This window comes from Eurypyga helias, unplaced genomic scaffold (genome assembly GCF_000690775.1).
Source record: "Eurypyga helias isolate BGI_N326 unplaced genomic scaffold, ASM69077v1 Scaffold49129, whole genome shotgun sequence".
Classification (NCBI taxonomy): domain Eukaryota; kingdom Metazoa; phylum Chordata; class Aves; order Eurypygiformes; family Eurypygidae; genus Eurypyga; species Eurypyga helias.
This window is the reverse complement of record NW_010273584.1, coordinates 1-21,455: the sequence shown is the minus strand read 5'-3', so window position 1 is coordinate 21,455 and position 21,455 is coordinate 1. Positions and strand designations below refer to the sequence as shown.

The 21,455-nt window shown below is 39.2% G+C and overlaps 1 protein-coding gene across 1 annotated transcript; it reads right to left on the bottom strand.

The window, feature by feature from the left end:
- Window positions 1-259: 259 nt before the first annotated feature.
- Window positions 260-21,320, bottom strand: GAD1 (glutamate decarboxylase 1 (brain, 67kDa)). Its single transcript, XM_010159515.1, has 13 exons — window positions 21,082-21,320; window positions 18,744-18,834; window positions 14,049-14,161; window positions 12,503-12,618; window positions 12,320-12,399; window positions 12,061-12,115; window positions 10,879-10,995; window positions 10,644-10,708; window positions 7,408-7,486; window positions 5,724-5,873; window positions 2,859-2,966; window positions 2,050-2,133; window positions 260-433 (listed from the first exon to the last, which is right to left on the bottom strand). Exons 1-13 carry the CDS (start codon window positions 21,287-21,289, stop codon window positions 260-262), a joined length of 1,440 nt encoding a protein of 479 aa, XP_010157817.1. The 5' UTR covers window positions 21,290-21,320.
- Between the last annotated feature and the right edge of the window lie 135 nt (window positions 21,321-21,455).

Below are 21,455 nucleotides of genomic sequence, written 5' to 3'. Positions count from 1 at the left end.
CCTGCTGACTACAATAAACAAGACCAATGTAAGTGTCAATAGTACTTCAACTTCAAGATAATACATTTTCCCTCAGAAATATGATCTACCAATACATATATGTTTCAGTAGCCTATAGTTGTTTTGTTTAAGGATGTCTTAGGAGATTGGAACTTACAGAAAGAGATTTCCTTAAAACATGTTCTGCAGAACTGGGTTAAAAAAAATAGCCAGTGCTGGAAAACAGTGAAGTAGAGACGTAAATAATTTAACCACTGTACTACAGCTCTTGCCCCAATCTCTCTATTTCCTCAATGAGGAAGTCAATGTCAGACTTAGTTGCTGCTGGATTTGAGATGACCATTCGGAAGAAGTTGACTTTATCGCCCTGAGGCTGATATCCAACCATGGTAGTACCTGATTCCATCATCAGTGCTTTGATTTTCGGTGCCACCTTTATCATTTAAAAAAAAGAAGAGAGAGAAAGAAGAGTAATCAAAAGATTTTATCCTTTCTTTTCATGTCACAACATTTCTTAATTTGGAAAAAAATAAATGGACAGATCAGAAAAGCACTGTAACAGAAAAAGCTTGAAAAACTAACTATGTAGGATTGGATATTTAGAGAAAATTGACAACAATAATATCCAGTAGTAGACTAGTAATATCCTGGAGTACTTACTGTGTAATAATTTTGTAAATTAAATGTACATGTCATTTCTTTGTGCTGAAGAACATTTCTTTGTGCTGTGATTTTGTCACGAAGAAATATTTTCTGTCTTTTTATGAAACCTACTCCAGAGCCACCTTTTTGAGGGTAATGGATGTTTTCCATGAGAATATTATGTATTCTCAAAGTCATTTTCCAGGGCGAGGCAGGGGCAGGGAGGGAAACATAGATGGAAATTTTTCAAGATCTATGCCACAAATAATATTGTCGGTTAGCATAAGCCATGGAAACCTTCCAGTAGTTTTGCAGTACTGTGCACTTAACCGCAATCTCACTTCCTCACTTTAATTTACAAGGAATAATGTTCTGACAATCTTAATATTTGATATTCACTGAGTTCGGTTTTTCCATCCAGACCTTCTTTCTCCTGCTCCACTCTCTGCCCACCAAGGTCAGATGTCTGGCTCTGTTACTGTTCTGTAGGATGCTTTAAAATGTCCTCTAACATTTAACAGGTCAAGTCAAATATTTCATCCTTCCTACCAGTCTTATCTATCTTCCTCTTTTCTCCCTTTTTTAGCAATTTCTTTCTCTAACATCACTGACTTGACCCAGGAATTTCTATTCTCTTCTGTTCTCTTTCCACAGTGTGATATAGACAAAAAATCCTCTAAAAACCTCCCAAGTTTGCCCATTCTTCTCCCTTCCCAAACATTAAAAAAAAATTGCAATTTATTTTGACAGCTATAAAATCATTCTTTTGTGTCTAGAATGTATTCCATTCCACTTCTGACTGTCTAAAGTGGTACTACAAAATGAATGTATTCCACATCCCTCAAGTCCTAAGTTAGAGGATACTTTTCCTGGTGGTACCTCTATGATGCCTTCACTTCCCTCTATCCTATCTTCAAATAAATTTATCTCAAAGTCCTCCAAAGGGTATTAATTTCCACTGAAATACATTAATGCATGGCTAACCAAGCACATGTAAAAATCAAAACAAAGACCTGAGAAGGACTTAACGAGTTTCCATGTCCTTTGCTTATCCCAGCATTTTCAAATAATTACCCTTCTGTTTCTCTTGCTGACACGCTGTCCTGGGATATCTTTGTGCCTAGCTACTTCTTAAAGATTCATAACAATTTTGGGAACACAGAAGTGATACAAAACAGAATAACTGAGGATGTTCTCTATCTGGTTCTATAGGAGAAATGTGACTTCAGCCTCAGTATAAATAGAAGACAAAGGTGAACAAATACCAAGGTCATTACAAGCAATTGGAGAACTGACATCCCAGAATTTGGGACATGTGTCAACACACAGATGTATTATTTTGAATGAACAGAATACTTTGGGTTGAAAGAGTAGACTCTATTTTTACATTTAACAAAACCCACATACCCTGTGCAATTTTTCTCTTCTCTCATCAGAGTCCGGCATGCCCCTGAGACTTGGTGGAATATACCAAAAACATACATTGGTATGCTCTGGCTGCAAAAAGAACCAAACACACACGTCAATAAACAAAATAATACAGATCAATGACACCGTAAAGACTAGTCAGTAGCATATTTTAGCACAGACACAGAAGACACAATATCATATTAACTTCCCCAGTTCTGCATCTTAAAACAAAGTAAATGGCCTACAACACTGCTGGTTGCACCTGCTGTCTTAGATACCCTATACGTTGTCCCATTTACAATCTCTTAGGGTACTAATGAAGGGCAAGTGCTTCTCACCTTCAAGCAGTTTTATGAGGAACTGTTTTCCAGGATTGCAGCAAGGGCAACTCAAATTTTCCTTTTCTTAGTAAGTGGAGAGACAAAATGTATTCCTTATTCTATCAACCAAGAGCTTATGCGGCAGCACCAGCAACAGAACATACAGTAAAAATAGCAGATTCCCAGTTATGTATGTTATCGTGTGGAATCTCAGCATGAGTAGATTGCATTAAGGCAGTCTTCATGCCCTAAACTGAGAAGTCCTCTGCAGAAGAGGAAGAGAGGAGGTAACTACATTTATGGTACAAAACCACATGCATTTAGCAAAAAAACTGCCCAGATGCCAACAATCATGTAGTTCTTTAGGAAGTAAAAGCAGTTTTGCATATCTGGCAAAGCACTGTGAGAACTTTGAGGACTGCTTTGGAAATTTCATATAGATTTGGCTCCTACACACAGTTAACCTGTGAATGAAAGAAAACTTACCTCCCCTTCAAAAACCATCTCAAATTCTTCTCTGTTTTTGATTTTAGTGTAGAGATATTCTGCCAGCTCCAGGCATTTGTTGATCTGATTTTCAAATCCTACTGTACCCTGTTTTAAAAAGAAAGTTAAGTATTAATTATATGGTCATTTTTCCTTCTCCAATGCAATCATCTTTTCAGACAGGCTTCACTCTTAAATATTTTCAGTCAGAAAACATTTTTTCAGTCAGAAAACATTTAGCAATATTATTTCTTGTAATTTACAAGTGAAGTTAATCAACACTACACAAGTGGTTAAATGTGGCCTGTAATCACTCCTAGGTTTTGTTCTCATTGTAAGATAATTTATTATGATAATAACCAGAGCTTTTTATATTTTAATAGATTAGTTTTAGCTCTTTTTTTTTCAGTTTCCAAAAATATTATGAATATCAATTCTTGGCTTCCCATCTCTCACTGAAAGACTACGAACATAGAATGGGAACTCAGGTGAAAGGGTAAGAGTCATGAAGTAATTTATTTCCTTTAAACAGTTTGCTAGAAATTTACATTTGAAAAATTCAGAAAGCAAAAGCCTGCAATACGTTTGCTGTAAGTCATTTGCCTACCCACGTCTCTTCTGTCATACCTGATTTGTTTTGAAAGATCATAATCCCAGAAAAGGTAAATGAATGTTGATAAGACAAAAGAAATAAGACAAAAAAATAATAAGACAAAAAAAGTTTGTGTTTTTTTCTTTTTTTTTAAAGGGCAACTTTATACATGAATGAAAAGTAAGAAAGACAAATACAGTCGTAAATTACTGCATATGTGGGTTAAGTTCTTTGTAGTGAATAAAATGACCGAAGGTAAAGTCACAAGAAGAGAAGGAGAAGAGGAGGCTCCGAGGACACCTCATTACAGCTTTCCAGTATCTGAAGGGAGCCTACAAGGGTGCTGGGAGAGGACTTTTTACAAGAGCCTGTAGTGATAGGACAAGGGGTAATGGGTATAAATTGAAATCAGGGACGTTTAGATTAGATATCAGGAAGAAATTCTTCACAGAGAGGGTGGTGAGGCACTGGAACAGGTTGCCCAGAGAGGTTGTGGATGCCCCATCCCTGGATGTCTTCAAGGCCAGGTTGGATGAGGCTTTGAGCAACCTGGTCTAGTGCAAGGTGTCCCTGCCCATGGCAGGGGGGTTGGAACTAGATGATATTTAAGATCCCTTCCAACCCAAACCATTCTGTGATTCGATGATTCTAAGAATACCTCCAGATCTAGGCTGTATATTTCTCCTATGAGGACTGGTATGATCACTCATGGTGGCTAACACTGAAGGAAAAGATTTCATAGTTCCTAATATTTTGGTTTCTTAATGTTTTTGTAATATAATCATGCAAACTGCTAGAAACAGATTCTATCCAATACCTCGGAGAACGCAGGTCCAATCAATCTGAATCTGTCTCAAGACCAAGCAGAAATCCAAAGTAGCTAATCTCTGGAGAAATTTAAATTCCAGTGATACAGATCAACTTAGCAAGTTTAATCTATATAATTTTTAAAGAATCACATCCATAAATGTCCTACTTCCAAATTTTAAATAGGACCCGTTTGCATTATGACTTCTACTGTATTTTTCTTCTTTACAATAAAGTGCTCTACTTGCCTAGTGAGGTCAGTTTAACAGCAGAGGTAAAATCAACATGCTAGTTTTTTAACAATATGTGCTATTTAGAAAAATATTCAGTCCATGCTTTAATGGTGTCTGTAGTCAGCACTTAATAGAACTATAAACAACACACTTAAAAATTTCTAGGCACAGTCCGATTCGGGTGTGTCATGAGCAGTTTCACGTTACTGGATTACAGTACCAAGTTGATTTATTTTGGAGGAAGAACTGAGTCCAAACGGAAGTGTACTTAGCCTGGTAATCAAACCTATGCTGATTACTAAAGTAATAGTTATAAGTATTTTGTGTTGAAGTGTTCTGTGGTTTTTTTCTGACGTACTTTTTAAAATAAACGGTGACAACTCTGCTAGCTGCTATATAAGTAACTAGCTGATATAAGTAACTGTATATCTAAAGTTCTGTTAATTTCCTCCCTCGGTCCTCAATATTGAGGAAATCTGCATGAAAACATCTTTTATCATCACAGGTTATTTACTGTTGCTGCCTAACTCTCACCTGAAGTAAAAGCTGTTTTATGATTGTACATTTTGCCATTAGACTTAATATTACCTTTACAAGAATATTTAGACTGTGGACAGGTTACGCAACTGAATTCCATTTTGCCAGCAGAAGAGCAAGAGTGGTAATAAGATGACTGCAGATAAATGAATGAAAATGAAGTGTGTTTTCTTGACTACAAGGACCCTCATCTTGTGAGCACATAAGACTGTACGTAAACCCATGCTTAAATTCAGCCATCCAGGCATACCACACTGGTACCACTGTCAAATCATCCACTGGGTAAAGTTTCTTGAGAAAAAGGGTTTGTTTTCAAATTTGCTTATAAAATCTATGCATTGAGACATGATACAAAAAAGTAAATCACTTTTACTGTGCTACTACAACAAGTAATCTGTCATAAAGCACATAGGTAACTGTACAGAATCACAACAAAAGAACATTGCAGTGTTCTGCCCCCACTGGTTTTACTGCAGGAGTCATCTACTGACTTAAACTTTTCTTCTAATTTTCAGCTGAGTTTATTCATGGCTATCATTGTTCTGCAATTCAAATGATCTTTTCAGACTGAATACTCAGATACCTCTGTGTTTAGAGATTGTAACACAAATATTTATGTTATTGAAAGTGTTCCATTACATAAGAATTATAAATTAAATACATTTCTGATTTTTGAACTGAACATTAATTATTTACCTTTGCCTTCCACATCAACCAGAATTTGAAAATGTCGACATGCCGACCACACTGTATTGCCTTATCTCCAGTGTCATAGGATACATCATACTGTTTGTCTTGCTGGAAGAGATAGCCTGCACACATCTGATTGCAGCCCTGAAGTATACCCTGCAATGAAAAACATGTACTTATAGGACTTAGATGGCATGTGTGCATATTAAACCATATGCATTAATAATATATGAAAAATTCATTTCAAATATATACAGAAGACTTGTTGTTTAGTGGGCCAAATTATAAAATACTGACCTTGTTTTGTAAACCTGAGACACAAAAATAATCTCATAACCTAAGGTGGTTCTCTCAGAAGTCCCTGAGTAGTCATATGGTTTTACACCCTCACACCTGACAAAATATTCTCAGATTAATGTGGATTCTCAGTTTTTGACACTAACTTTGACCACTTCACTTTTTCAGGTTATGTTCTTAAGACTTAAATTTTTGATGTATTAAATTGCACACTAGAATGAAGCTCTGGTCTCTCAGTGCAGCAGACAGCTACAGAAAATGAAGGAAAAAATAAAAAGTCATTGAAGTCTTCAACTTTATATATTGTCCAGCTCTTTGACGTTTAACATTAGTGATAAATATAGTTACAAATTACCTAAGCCAGACATTTTTTGCTTCCAAATAAATATGGTCCACAGACCAATAGCAACCTGCAGATTGCTGGTAAACACCTCTGGGGGAACACAGAGGAGCAAATTACTCTGTATGTTACACAGACGTCTTATACGTGTGACATTTCTAAAGCAGTTTGTTAGAGTTTGTTAGTGGTTCTTCGAAGCTCAAAGACACTGGCCTATCTGACAAATACAAACACACCTATCAATGTCCTCATATAGAGAATAAAAAAGTTGCCAAGATCCTGAAATAGCATGATAAACATGCATGCCACTAAGCAATGGCTAGTGCTTCCTTCCAATAGGTGTTAAAGTGTTTTATAAAGGAAAATAAAGGTTGCAGTCTTTGGTTTAGAAATGGGTCACCTGGAAGAGCAATGGCAGACCTAGGGCTGGAACCAATAACTCATACACCCCAGTTCTATGCACAGGGACCACTTCTTCACTAACCTCTTCTAGTAGCAACTGGCATGCCAGAAATTAGTAGACAAAAGAACTAGTTTTATCCACAGGTAAAATGACATATTTTTTTAACCATTTAAAAAAAAAATATTGCTTAAAAGAATTGAGAGATCTTGCTTTTATTGATGACAACGAAGAATCTAGAAGAAAGCCCTAAAAATACACATGAAGTCTTAATAAAAGCAGCACAGTTTCTTTTCAGCAGAACTGAGAAACTTTTAAGCCACTGTGTAAGGTAAAAAAATTGCTAAATCTAAATCATAGAAACAATGGGACAGATGCTCAGATGAACTGTATTAACATGGCTCTAGTGCTGTTATTAGAATATGCGAAGATTCAAGAGCTAAAGATCTGACCCATATTGTCTACAACTTTACCAACAAAAAAACCCCACCCTCCAGAACAGATAAAACAAATTCCTAAACCCAGTGTAAATTATTCCTTCAAATGGAAGTTTTTAAATTAAATAGACTTTGCACTACCATCTTAAAAAGTAGAGTTTGATATTTACTACTTTTTTTTTTTTTAACTGTGTAATTATTAAATATAAGGCAGACCTTCTCCCGGACAAGAATGGCAGAACATTGTAACAACACTCCCATCATCTTGTGTGGATTCCAAGTGACTGAGTTGGCTCTGCAAAAAATTACACATTCAGATAGATGTGGAAAACAAAGTTAACCTGAAGTAGCCCCCTTTGTTTCCTGCTTTCAGCTGGAACACATGGAGTTTTGACCATGAAGTTTTCATTACAGAGATTACTACTGTCTCAGGTGTCTTCTTTCCCAGCTATACTGTCCAGAAAAGGAATTTTTCATGCATTAACATTGCAGTGTCAGACTTCTGATTAGTTTATATTATTACTAATACCAGCTAATTAGTATCAGACTATGCTGATTAGCTGATATAGTAAATTCATCCCCAGAAGACTCCACCTTCTACAGATAGCACTAATAAAACTAACAAAAACAGTTTGACAGGTTATATCAATTCAAGGCACTGATTGGGGCAGGGGGTGTGGGAGTCATGTCAGAGAATTAAGGGAATAATATGAATTCTGGGACAATACAGTTATTTACTGAACAGCTGCTGGAAAAGTAGAAAACAAAGGAAGACACTCAACATGTTTATCAGCTTTTCCAGTTAGAGCTACAAGAGGCCTTTTCTGTACTAGCTCATGGACCATTAAAAGGCTATAAAACTTTACATCACAATCCTCCCATTCTGTATGTAAAGCTTAAAGCTTTCTACATGTAAGCACAGGTGGATACACAAGATCACCTGATTTACTAGCCAAACAGATGAGATGTTCTGTATTTTTAACATAGTATCCCAGCTAGTTTAATGATGATGCTAAATGTGCCAACATCGCACATCCATTGACCTCTTCAGCCTGAGCAATTAATTACCAAATGTCCCCTAGATTCGCTGTGTATTCCAGAGAAGGAAAGTGTATAATCACATTTCACAGGCTATGCATATGTTCTTACAGTGTGGTTGAAAGGAAATTCAAAGATATTTCCTCCTCTTCTACACCCTACTCTCAGAGGACACAGGCACAACCACAGCTCCTCTGTTCTGAACAACATAACTACTTCGTCAGACCAGTCGGAGGACCACTAATTCCATAAAGATTCTGGATAGGATTCCAGCCTCCGGCTGTGCTAGGTTAGACCGTAGGACCCCTCAGCCAAATGAACAATGCAGCCTGTGCTATACCTGTGGAGCTCACCACCCCTCTAAAATCTCCTGCTTAGGCAGTGCAAGCCAGCAGGTACATAGCTTGGGCTTAGGAGGCAATTATCTTTTAAAGTACTTTACTAATAGTTCAGATGGAATAGTCAGGAAACAGGAATTTATATGACAGCTCATTTCCTTTTGAGAGCACTATGGTTTCAGTTTAGCACATTTGTTTAACTTTCAGGGTTCCAAACAAAGATAATTTCAAGTCATTTTCACAAGGAGTATTTGGTTTGTTTTAATATGAAGACATCACGCTCCACCCTGCACAGTCAGCTGGCTGGAGGCTGTCCTACGATGGGCAATCCCAGCTCTCTACTGTGGCAGCACGCCAGCCTTTGCACACCCCTGTCTCCAAGCAGGCCAAACCTGGCCCAAGTGCTAGCACTAGACCCCAGCTGGGCCCGTGTCAGACAACTAAACACTACGCGTGGGCCCCATTCCATGTTTGAAGATCCATACAGCTGACTAGAAAATAAATAATATCACGTTTTGTGACCTGCTATTTTCTGTATTTGCTTAAGATTATGGTCTTAATTAGCACCTCTGGGTTGACCTCCGGTCGAGAAGCGTGCCAAACTACCGAGACCAAACCTGTGCAGCTTAAGGAAATCATTTTACAATGTTGACCTCGCATTAGACGTGTTACCATAATATGAATGACTTGAAAATTGGGCTGGGCAGAGGTCAACATGATTCTGCTCCTTCAGAATACCCCTGCCACACCACACACTGCTGTCCCTTCAGTGTTTGAGCGTACGTGGATAGAGCTTGTTTCAAATCCTTTTCACTTCCGTGGAAGCGAATATCTGCAGTGATGGGAAAGATCTTATGTTTCTAGTTCTTCATTGCTTTTGTGATTTTTATTCAGATATCCTCTGGAAATCTGCCCATCTAGAGACTAATGCCCCCATGGGGTCATAAGCATAGCATCTTCTACAGATGACAGCCTTGTCATCGTTGGATATGGGAACACCTGTGACAAAGACTACATGGGACTCCTCCTGAGTCTGAATTGTAAGGGCTGGGGAGACGGTCTTGCTCTTACTCTGCTGTCACCTCCAACACAAATGCTTTGTCATTTTAAATTTGGTTCAATTAATTGTTTAATTAAGGATGGCTTTTGGCCTCAGTGGGAATCTTGGTAATCTGGGTTACATGCTTGGGGGTACACAGACTTCAGTCTGGCCCCAACAAGAGCTTCCTGCCTGTTTGATAAAACCCCCCTTGGCACCAAATCATGGGCCCTTTTACCCTGAGACGTAGTGATATCTGTGACTTTTTCCTTCCTCCCTGTAAGCTCCTTCAGCCTTCTGTCTGGCATCATGGCCCTGTACTAGCTGTGTGCTATCATAGTCCTTTCCAGCCTTATAGGTACTGAAATTTGCCCCTAAAAATTGCTGCTAATTCAGTCTCTACCATGCGTTCCATTCTTTGTTGTACACAAATACATATTTATGTGTGTATATATACAAGCAATACAAAGCAAGCACATATAGATTTATAAGCTTTCATTTACAGAACACTCATTTCCAGGCAGAACATACACTCATGTTCTGGAAATAACTGCAAACATCTTTCAGGAGAGAATCTCTGCAAATTCCCACCATGTCATGGCTTCGCATCACACGTATTCATGCTCAAACACCTCCTCTGGATTCCTTGTTTCTCATTGCTGTTCTCAAAGCCCTACATTTCAGAGACTGTCCAGCTCTCACACTTCATTTTTTCCTCAAATCCTCCTTCACCAACTCCCAGACTTGTGATCCCTTCAAAGCTATGCATAGAATTCTCCCTTCCTTTTTGCCAAGCAATATCCTTGTCCTCTTTCAAATCTGCTGAAAACTTACCTTTCACTCAGCTGTACATCACTGTTTTCTTCTGTAAGATTGTTTCAGTCTTTTTAGTGTGAACCTTTCCTGTCTTGCTTTTGTTTATTTTAATTTCTAAACTCCTTAATGCAGCAAATCCAGCTTTTTGTGAATTTCTGAGGTGTCATGTACATTACAAAAGTACTTTAATAACTGTATTACAAATAAGCACTATGTAGTACCTTTCTATTCCATTCAATTTATGACGATGCTTTCGGGACATTAAGAGTCCCCCTCCCCAGGCAGCCTGGAAGAGATAGAAAAGACCCATTGTTTTCAAAGACAATTGTTTTCAAAAAAACCTAGCCTATTTCAGTTTACTCACAATCTAGCAATAAACATTTTAATTCAAGACAAAACATGTGCAAGCAAAAATCCTCTTTTGCCTGAATAATAGCACTTCATTTAGTTACTTACGTCTACATGGAGCCAGAGGTTGTATTTTTCACATATGTCTGCAATTTCCTGTATTGGATCAAAGGCTCCATACACTGTTGTGCCTGCAGTTGCATTTACAAAAAGGGGAATGTATCCCTACGATAAAAATAAAAATATTAGATACAAAATCCAACGTCTTTCAGAGAATCATTTTAGAAATGTTGATATCCCATTTCCAGACTAAAAATGTTTTTCTCCCCATGTGAAAGGTACATATAGACAACAGTAGAAATTACCAAACCGTATACATGGTAGGAACAAACCCTGTTTTCATTGTACTGTAAGTTCACAAAATTTGCTAGTCAGAAGGTAAAGAATATTATTTTGTCCAATCTCTCTCAGTGAGGAGATACAAACGTACTAGTAGAAGACTAGCAATAGCCAACTGAAGTCGAGACTTTTACAGCAGTATAAATGAAAATTAATTAAATGTGATTTGTAAGTTGTGATTTGAAGGCTTGAAGTTGTTCCTTTAGTCTTTATCTGTTAATAAGCAGAACAAAGCAATCCAAAACAAAAGCAATAAATGTGAAGCTATCAGATGAAAGGGAGACAATTTTGAACTACATTAAATAAACATGAACTGCAATTTAATAAAGTACCCAAATGTAATGAAGTTAAAAAATAAAATTATAATAATTAAAAAAATCTTGATTGCTCTAACTTTGGTGGCTTTATACAAAATTAACATGTTGTTCATTGCACAGATTCAAGAAATAACAATGAATGTCTCAAAAACCTAAACTTACTATGTTTACTAACCCTGCAGCCTTGAAATCTATGGGAATTTGACTAAACTTCAAGAGAATTTTTTATGTTTCTGGCCATAAAAACTTTAAAGTTCGGCTAAAAGTAGGTTTAGTTTCATGTTTTCATACTATTTTTCCACATATTTCCAAACAGAAAGTTACTTTTAAAATACATAAAATACAGATGTGGTTCAAGAGTTAAAAATACTTTTGTTTTGAACAGTAAATGAAAACCTTAATACATACAGATAGTTCCCTAAACAATACATAGATGTATTATTAAGCAGCTGAAAATATTATTATTACATTATATAATCATAATGTTCTCTTTTAATGTTGACCCTCAGCCTTCAAAGGAAGAGGTGATTTTACTAAGCCAAGCATTTAAGCCCTAATTTTTAAAAACACAAACCTTTTGTTTGGCTTCCAAAATTTTTGCCTCCAAATCAGCTGGTATTATTTTGCCTCTGTAATTATTGCAGAAACAGAAGGACAAAGAAAATTAAAGAGTGCATGTGGAAATACTAGCTACAGTTCAAATATTTTAATAGGATTTTCTCAACAGGCCATTAGCAACTTGACACACTGTACTATACCAGTCCTTAAGCACAATACAACAAATTTAACAGATGAACACATTTAATACATCAAAACCTTAGCATTCAGCCCACCTTTCATTGCATTTTATCAAAATCACATTGTCTGTTCCAAATCCAAGTGCAGCTCCAGCTTTCTTTATCGAGTAGTGACTCTGCAGCAAAACATATGCACATTTAACAGAGTGTCTGTTTAATGATGAAACATCTTCACAACATACATCAATAAATTAAGAATGAGCAGCATATTAAGCTCACATGTTCCGAGGTAAAGAGAACCAGTTTAGGGACTGCAGCCATGCCTTTGGTTTTGACTTCAGGGAAATACTTGTAGCGTGCAGCCATTATGCTGTACATGTTGGAGATAGCTCCTCCTGTCAGTGAATAAATGAATGAATAATAAAATAGTGATAATGAGAAAAAAATGCATAATAGACCAAAGACATACAAGTCTCATTTGCATTATGCAGCTAAAGTGGCAGTGAACTATGAAAAAAATAATAATAATCTCTGAAATGCACGGTCATCTGCCTAAACAGCACAGGGACCGACCCTCTAGAAAGTCATACCAACAGTTAGAACACCTTTACGATCATCTCCTTCAATTGCTAACATTCATAACACATTCCTAAAAAGTTCACTTTTCATTGTGCTGCTTTTGCACGAGCGCTTCTTGTTAGCAAGGGTAACAGGAACTTATCAAATTGTCTGAGACTCAAGAAATGTCGCATACTGGATAGATTTAGCCCATCTCGTTGTAGATGTAGAAATAGATGCCTAAAAGGTAGTTTCCTACAGCTGAGATAGTTATGCTAAGCTTCCTCATACTCAGTTAAGAGAAAGAGGCACCTTTGCAGGCTATGATTCAGCTAATCTATTTGGACACTTATTTTTGAATAATATGAATTGAGGGAAACCACCTATTCCTCTTGGTTTACTGCTAGAAGAGCCCAGGACAGTTAGCTCAGTTCTGTGATACAGACCTCAAGATTTAGTAATTTGATTCTCATCCAAAAAGTATGGGATAGCTTATTGCTCCAATATTTCTTCATCAACAAGAACACAGAGAAAGATCTGTATTTCTCTAGCAGATGGGACTGGAGGCCAAGCAAGTGTGCATTCCTGGATTTTATGCAGGCTGTTCCAAAAGGAGGTGGAATTGTCCTTCATCCTCCGAAACAGGATGGTGTCCCCCTCCCCCACAAACCCAGAAATCTGGAGTTCTGCTGGACACCCATGTTGTCCACACATGGGCCCAGGACTTGTACGTGGTTTACCCCTCTTTTCGGCCACTGCTGACTGCCTTTATATCACCTGCATGGGAAGATACTTCCTCTTGGTCTTCAGAATCATGCTTGTGAATCCAGTCAGATTATGTCCCAGATAATATGTCCCACAAAGTGACAGGCAGTCACAGTCTTTTTCTGACTGTTAGCCCAAACCCTCACTGACCATGAAAGAAGGCAGTACATGATTCTCTAGAGCTACTGGTCAGCAGGAGTTGTAGTTGCTCAGCACCTCCACAAATGAAGTCCAAGAAAAGTGTGCCTAACTATGTACCAGAGCTCACAGTCAAGTTTTAAAATGTTGGCCAGTTATCACACCTAGCCATACTTAAATATTCCCCCCCCTCCAGCTTTTTTGTGGGATGCTTAAGCAATGCATGTACTTCCAGTGGGAAATTCCTACTTCTAAATAACTGCATTGTTTCGTGTTGCAGATGTTGTGGGCATTCAGACACAGCTTATGTCTATTTTATCTTTTGAAGCTTTAGTCAAACCACCAAAACAGAGGAAAACTTCACCAGGTGAGAAGATCCCGTCGCCATCTTTATTTGACCATCCAATAATCTCTCTCATCTTTCGAAGTGTTATTTGTTCCATGAGGACAAAAACAGGGGCAATTTCATAGGTAAACCTGCATGGCAGAAGCAAACAAAACACAGATCCTAAAACCACACAGTAAATTCCCAATCTATGATTCTTTGTGAAAATGCTTAAGATTCCTAAAAGTTTTCCTATAAATTGTGGCAATGATATTGCAATCTTTACCCTCAAAAATTCTCAGGAAAACAATACTGGAAATATTGGTCAATAAAAACTGCAGTATTAGCTCTTTTGCAACTTTCTATATGACCAGCATATGTCCTAATGCTCCCCATCATAGTGCTGCTGACTGCTGTTTTATGTGAAACATCTGTCTCCCAAAGTGCCAATTTCACACTTGTGGAATAACATATTGCCAGATCCCTATGAAAACAGTGAACTTCACTGAGCTAAACACAACTCTAATTAGAAGTATTGAGCCAGGACTTCAAAGTCTAAATACAATTAATTATGTGGATTTATTCTGCTGATGATCTCCAAGGACAACTTATTTCTACAACACCATGTGATCAATAACTGTCAAGAGTAATTATAAATGATGATTTTCTAATTACCAGTTACAAAAAACAAGTCAGCAGTCCACTATTGTATCCACTTAATGAGGGCAGAACACATGCATAGTCCGGTATGCCCTGATGCCAGAGACAGACGTGTGGATGGAAAGTGACAGCCATACGACCATTTTTGGTCATCAAGGTACATGAATAAATTGCTATTACTGTAAACACACTCTACCTGCTGTGTATGCCTCCCCCCACTCCCCGAAAAACAAAGTAAAAAAGGAAGCAGAAAGAAACTAAACAATCAACCCTTGATTTCCAAAGAGTCTATACGAATATGACACCCTCACACTTTGGATCTGACTGATGTCTTCCACTTGAGTAAATTCACCAAAATGTATGTGTTCTCCCTCTAGTACTAAAATGACATTTTGAACAGGTATGGCATACTTTAAGGAGACATGCGGTATGAAGAAGGGAACATCTGTCTGAAAAGATTGTCTTTCATTTACAGCTACACTGGTTAGTTAAAATACTTTTTTTCTTCAATCCTGATTTGTCCTTAGTCCATCAGAGAAACACCAACACTATTTTTAAAACATTCCTTTAAGATTAAACAGTATTTGTAATTTAATCATTGCAATTGCTATTTTCAGAAGCCAAAATACTGCTCATTTGGCTTTTATTATCATCAGAACTGTCAGAGACAGACAGTTGAACACTGATCTGAAATTTGGGTGCTGCCAATATTTACAGAAAGGCAAAGTTGGTGTCTGCTAACAGTGGGGCTAGGGTTTGTTTTGGTTTTAAGCACTGCAAGTCTAGGATATGTTCCGATCTTTATTTAGGCAGAATGACCAACTGAAGTCAACAGGAACTCAGCAGTGTATAGATCACTGTAGCCTAAACCAAGATATGTTTAAGTCAATGTGGTTTTCTTCCATCAGTTTAAATGCATTTTGAATTTTGTCCCTAGACCTTTCACACTGACCCCCACATGCTTCCCGGAAGACTCAAAGGCTTATACAAAAATATATAGAATGTTAAGCAAGTTTTTTATATACCAAATATCAAGTGTTAACAAGGGGAATTTTGAATATACTTAAATCCAAGTAAAATACCATTTATTTATTTTATTAGGTAATTATTTTCTGAGTCTCTAAAGACCAAAAAAGAAATAGAAGAAGGCTGCAGATGATTATAGATGATAAGGCCAGTGCAGCTATATTAGATTACCGCTAAGATTTTTTTAAAAAAATCACATCTTGCTAAAGTTCATTTATATGTTTTAAACATAAGTTATTCTGAAAACTTCAGTTAAGCACAGAAAATGTATTTGGCTTGGAAGGAATTGTCCTATTTCAGAACCAATCTCCTGACAAAAAATGCTGATTAGATTTTTCGTGCAGTTATAACCTTTACAGGTATTTCTATTAATTAACTAAAACATTCACGAGCCTCAGCTCTTTACTAAAGAGAATACATGTATAGGTTTTTTGGCAGTGGCCAGTGATGGCTTAATTCTGCTCTCACCTAAATACCAAAAAAATTTTATCAGGCCAAATCGTTCTAGCTACCTGTTCTCCTGTTTGACAGTACATAAAAATCATTCTGAGAATAAACATAAAGGATTTTACATAATTTTTCTGTGTTACATTTTCATAAGCGTAAATGCATAATACCAAGAATACCTGTATAATACTCTCATCTTGGCTAACAGTGGGCGTAAAGAGAATTTCCAGATATTAATATTGCTTGCTAACCTCAGCTGGCTGCTGCGTGGTGAGCAAACATCCTGCACTACAAATCCCTAGAGCTGGGTGAATAACAGCAACTTCTGAAATTTCCACCTGAAGGTCTTATGATTAGTGATTGAGCTAGGAATAGCACACTGATACATTATTTACAAGTCAATGCGGGAAACTTATTATGTTTAATTTAATATATTATCTTCACAGTGACATTTAAGTAACATTTCCTAATGACTATTTTAAACCTTAAGAGAGTACAGATGTTTTGATTACTCAAAACTCATTTGCAAAAAAAAAAAAAAAAGTTCACAAATATTTTAACTATTGTTTATAGGTGGAAAAGAAAAAACAGTAAATGGAAAACATTCCCTACCATAATCCAGTGTTACTGTCACTTGCATGTTACATGCTTGTGTAGCTGAAATAAGTTAGAACAGTTTCTAGGTAAAGGTCAGAACATGATCTTCTGTGCTAGAACACTGCTCAAAACAAATAACATGTTCCCCAGAGCTCGCAAAGAGGATTGGCTATTTTTAATAACCTTTTCTGTCAGTTCTTTGAATGATATTTTACAAACATCTTGCTTTAACCTTACTTGCAATTACTGTGTTAAGTGAAAGCATACCAATTTGACCTTTGTTTGCTGAAAAAAGAAGAGGGCAATGTATTATTTTGCATTCACTAAACCTCCTGTAAGCAAAACTCAATTTTCATGCTCACAGCAAAGTATTTTCAAGATACGTTCTTGTTTAAAGTGTAAACGGATCAGAAACTGGCTTTACAGAACTACCTATCTAATTTACTTTTAAAACCAAACAAAAACAAAAAGAAACCTCATTTTTTAAAAAAGAGTTCCTCTTTCAGAACCAAGTGAGTGTGATGCTCTTAATAATGATGGCAATATTTCATAATACTATCACAGTCTGCCATGGAGCTGAAATTTAGTATGTCTTATCAGACTTATGCAGTTTCACAGATTAGGAAAGGATAACTAAGCTAGGATAACCAAGTTAGTCAAAGGCTTACAAAAAGTGACCCTCTCTGCAGTACGTTTTTGTCAGAGAAGAACAATTTTTAATAAAATTTTTCTTTAAAAATGTAATCAGATTTATTTCCACTTTTAATTGTGGTTTAAAAAAAGGGCACTTTTCTATACTTGTTTTACAATTAAAATACATGTCACTGGGGTTTCTTCCCAACCAGCTTTTAAACCTGAATGTTTCATACGAGTTTTTAGCAAACAGATAACTGAGAAGACAGTTATTACAAAGAGCAGGATGGTTTTGGCTGGAGCACCTTATATTCTTCTTTATTGCTAATGCCAAGAAACAGGCACAGCTCGTAATCTACATAGAGCTACCGGTAATTGGCTACACTTAATGAACCATTTACTCACAGATAGGCCAGTGAAAATATTGTTCTTTTTCCAATCTTCAGAAACATTTCCTGTGTTCTGCCTATTAGCAGACTACCCAAAACAGAGGTAGCTTTAGAGTTAAAACATCTCCAATACAGGACTAAACCAGAAGGCAGTATGTTACCTGCCAAGTATTTAGACAACATCACATTTTGGAGCATATGCAAATCAATATATAAATAAAAACTGACCAGAAAGGATTTTTTGTTTGAATTTTTTTTTCATTAATTACACTTTTTATTGCAAAAATCCAACGTAATATCTTATATTTACACCTAGCTTTCATTAATTTTGAGGTCAAGAAGAGTTAGGAAAAGTTTCCTCATTAATATATTCTCGATGTAACATTTTATACTTCCTGCTCTTATTAATACTTCCATGTATTTATTTACACGTAACTTTAATAAATCTTAGACTAATTCCTTCATTATCATTAAATTAATTTTCAATGTTACATTTTTAGTCATTTTGAAGACACCCAGAAGCCACTTCTTTGCCAGCACACGAAGGTGGTGTCCCATGCCTGCTACCTCTAAAGTCAACAGGAGAAAATACAATAAAGTTTTCTGTATTCTGGTATTAGTAGATGGATAGCTGCAGCATCGGCCTAGAGATAAAGCTTAAAGAAAGGTCAGGAAAAGAGAAAGACGATCAGTCCAAGAGAAGAAAAAAATGTCATGTTATATTAGAATCAGTGTGTTTTACTTACCACATGCTCTGGGATATTTGTTTTTCTATTTATCAGAAATATAAAACTGTTCAGCTTTATATAACTATTTTCACTGTATTAATGCCACACTAGGGAAAATATAAGATACTTTTATTGAAGATGCAGCCATCAGCATTTAAAGAAGTTATACACGCCTCTGACTATACACTTCTACCGCGATAGATGGCAGCCCCCCAAGCACCAGCCACAGGCGCTGGCGACAAGCCCCTGCTTACATGTTTGTGTTAGCAGCTGATGTCAGCCACTCCCCGGCCAAGCCGATAATGTCCAGTCCTGTGGACAGCTGATTGAAAAAGCGAGGATGACCTGGAAAGAGAATTGAGAGCAGCTTAGCACAACCCCGCCGGTATCTCTCGGGTGTCACGTCTAAGCCGTCCAACCGCTCTGACACAAACGGCAGTTCTGCACCCGCAACACTTGCAGCGAAGGCTCCAGAGCAAGTCCTGCTTATGGAGACACCGTTAAGCAACATCTACGGTTGTCACAAACTTGAAAAAGCTTTAGAGGGAGTTCCCGTGTGCATCATTAGCGTTTAATTTAAAAACGAGAACCCAGAGCCGCCTGAGCCTGTGAAGCACCTCCGGCACCTGCGCTGGGGCTCAGGCTAGCCCATCTCCGGAGGTGGCGAGCGCTGGCACTAACAACCGGCAGGTGCTGGGGCCATTTGCATTTAAATGGGGAAAGAGGGGAAGGCGCGTGCGCTTGTGAAGAGGCCGTAGGGATAAGGGGGTGGGGGGAGGGTGTGGAGGAGCCCGGCGCTCGCTGAGCTGCTCGGCCGCGGGGTCCCTGCGGGAAACGTCCCGCTGCGGCGGGACCCAAGAGCCCCTCTGCAGGGGCGCTTCCCTCACGTGGTCTGAAAGCTGGGATACACCTCCTAAACAAAGGCGTTGCCACGAAACCGAAGTCAATCGTATTTCTGTATTTCAGCCAAAATTGCTTCAACAACTTTTACAAGCAACGAGCCTAATCGTTGGGTGTCTGCTTTTCTAGCATGAAGAGCTGAAATTCCTAATAAACAAATGATGACGGACTTTGAGCGCAGGGGAAGGTGCCATGATTTAGCCCTTATCTCTGCTCTCTTGGGAAAGGACACGCGGATAGCACACTGGGGACAGCCCAGCCCCGGAGGGACCCTGTCACGTCGCGTTTGACTCAACACTGGGAACGTCAGCATCTTTTGACATAAAGAAATACATGAGCCCCCTGCGATTCTGCTCCGAGCGGTGTCAGCGGGAACCTTTCGGAGGCGTGACCGGCCGGCGCTGCCTCGTCTCGGCACATCCCGACGAGGAGACTGCCGCGGGAAGTGGGGCATCACGCAGGGGAAGCGGGAAGCCACCGCGCTGCTCCCTCCCTCCTCGGGAGCCGAGGGGCTCGGGGCTAAAGCCATCACCATGGCTTAGATATTTGCTTTGCAGATGAGCACTCTGGGGTGAGGGGAGGAGATTGCTCGACACCCCAGTGCAATCAATCCCGGAATAACGGTGCAGGCACACCGACTGAGTGACTGGCTCTGCTGCTGCTCACCTGTTCAACAACCCACGGGGCTGGGAGCGAAATACGCTCCCCTTTGATGAAGGGCACAGAGTCAAAATATGCCCCTGACACCCCTAAATAAAACAAACCAACGTGTAAACGGGAAAAGACGGGAAGCTACCCGCCAGATCTATTGTCAAGATTTTGTTCCTTGAACGCACCGCGCTGGGTTTTCACAGTTGCATAGATAAACGGCGCAGAAATCAGCGCCCCGTGCTTCAGGAGCCATCGCTGGCAGCTGCCTAGCCAGGGCCTGTCAAACAAAAGCCTCCCTCTACGAGCTCTCGCAGCTTTAGCTCCACAGCCCTGAACGGCTGCAACAGGACTGGGGAGGGGAGACACGGCCCCCGCTCCCTTATCGCTCCAGTTCCTGACCTGCTTGGGGATGTACAGCACTCAGGGCTTGTTGCCAGCCGAGCTCTCTGCTGATAGAGATGTAAAACGTTTCAGGCCAAACAGCCCGCCGGAGCAGAGGCTTTGGTCTGGAGCCTGGCTACAGTTCACCCAGTAAAAGAAGGGATTATACACCGGCATTTCTATCTGATTCAGAAGGACCAGGACAGGCGGGGCTCCTGGGTAATGGGCTGAAATCCACAGGGTTCCTTTACTGATGATTCCTAGGATTTCAGTCCCTTTTTCATTAAACGTCTGGTGAACATAAAGAAGAAAAACTGCAAATTCAGTGTCATTTATGCCCTCATTTACCTAATGATATTGCTCCCCGGAGATACAGACAGCTCGCTTTTCATCAAGTGGAAGAGATTACGTCTTAAAAACTTGTTTCTGGGCACTGCAAACAGCACCAAGCCCTGCCCGCCGGGGACGGCTGTAGCATTAATAGCTGAGGTTTCTGCGCAGAGACATTTCCAGAGCCCGCAGACAGACCTGGAGCTGAGCCTCCAGGGAAGCAGAGGCGAGGGCATGGGTTTACCTCCGTGGGCGCAAGCCAGCTCACTTCACCGTGGGCCACAGCAAAGCCCCAGGAGGGTCTCTCCAGAGCAGTGTGTGAGAACCTACCTGTCCTCACTCCGTATTTCAGCGTGTCCCGGCAGTCCACCAGGATCTGCTCCAGGGACTCGGGGTTGTCCGAGAGCTCCAGGTTGAAGCCCTCCATGCCCTCCAAGAGCTGGTGCGGGTGGTGGAAGTCCAGCACTTTGGTGGATCTGTCAAACGTCTTCCTCACGTAGTTGAGGAGGATGTCCACGACCTCCAGGAGGAACTGCATGGTCTGCTCCTCCCCATTCTTGGCGGGCAGCAAATCTGCGAGGCAAAACAGCTGTCAGCGCCTGCTTTAGGAGCGAGAGGCAGAGATGAACCAGTCCCGCAGCTCTCCCAGGACCTGGAAGCCGCGGCCCCGACGCAGCCTGGCTGTAGCGGGACGGGCGCCCGGC

Bases quoted from the DNA above. Each gene is read 5' to 3' on its own strand.
- GAD1 (XM_010159515.1), bottom strand. From the start codon at position 21,289: ATGCAGTTCCTCCTGGAGGTCGTGGACATCCTCCTCAACTACGTGAGG. The intron at 7,487-10,643 runs GTACTACATAGT...AATTTTTTGCAG, and splicing joins AAATTGAATGGAATAGAAAG to AGCCAACTCAGTCACTTGGA. The intron at 2,134-2,858 runs GTAAGTTTTCTT...TTGCAGCCAGAG, and splicing joins AGATGGTTTTTGAAGGGGAG to CATACCAATGTATGTTTTTG.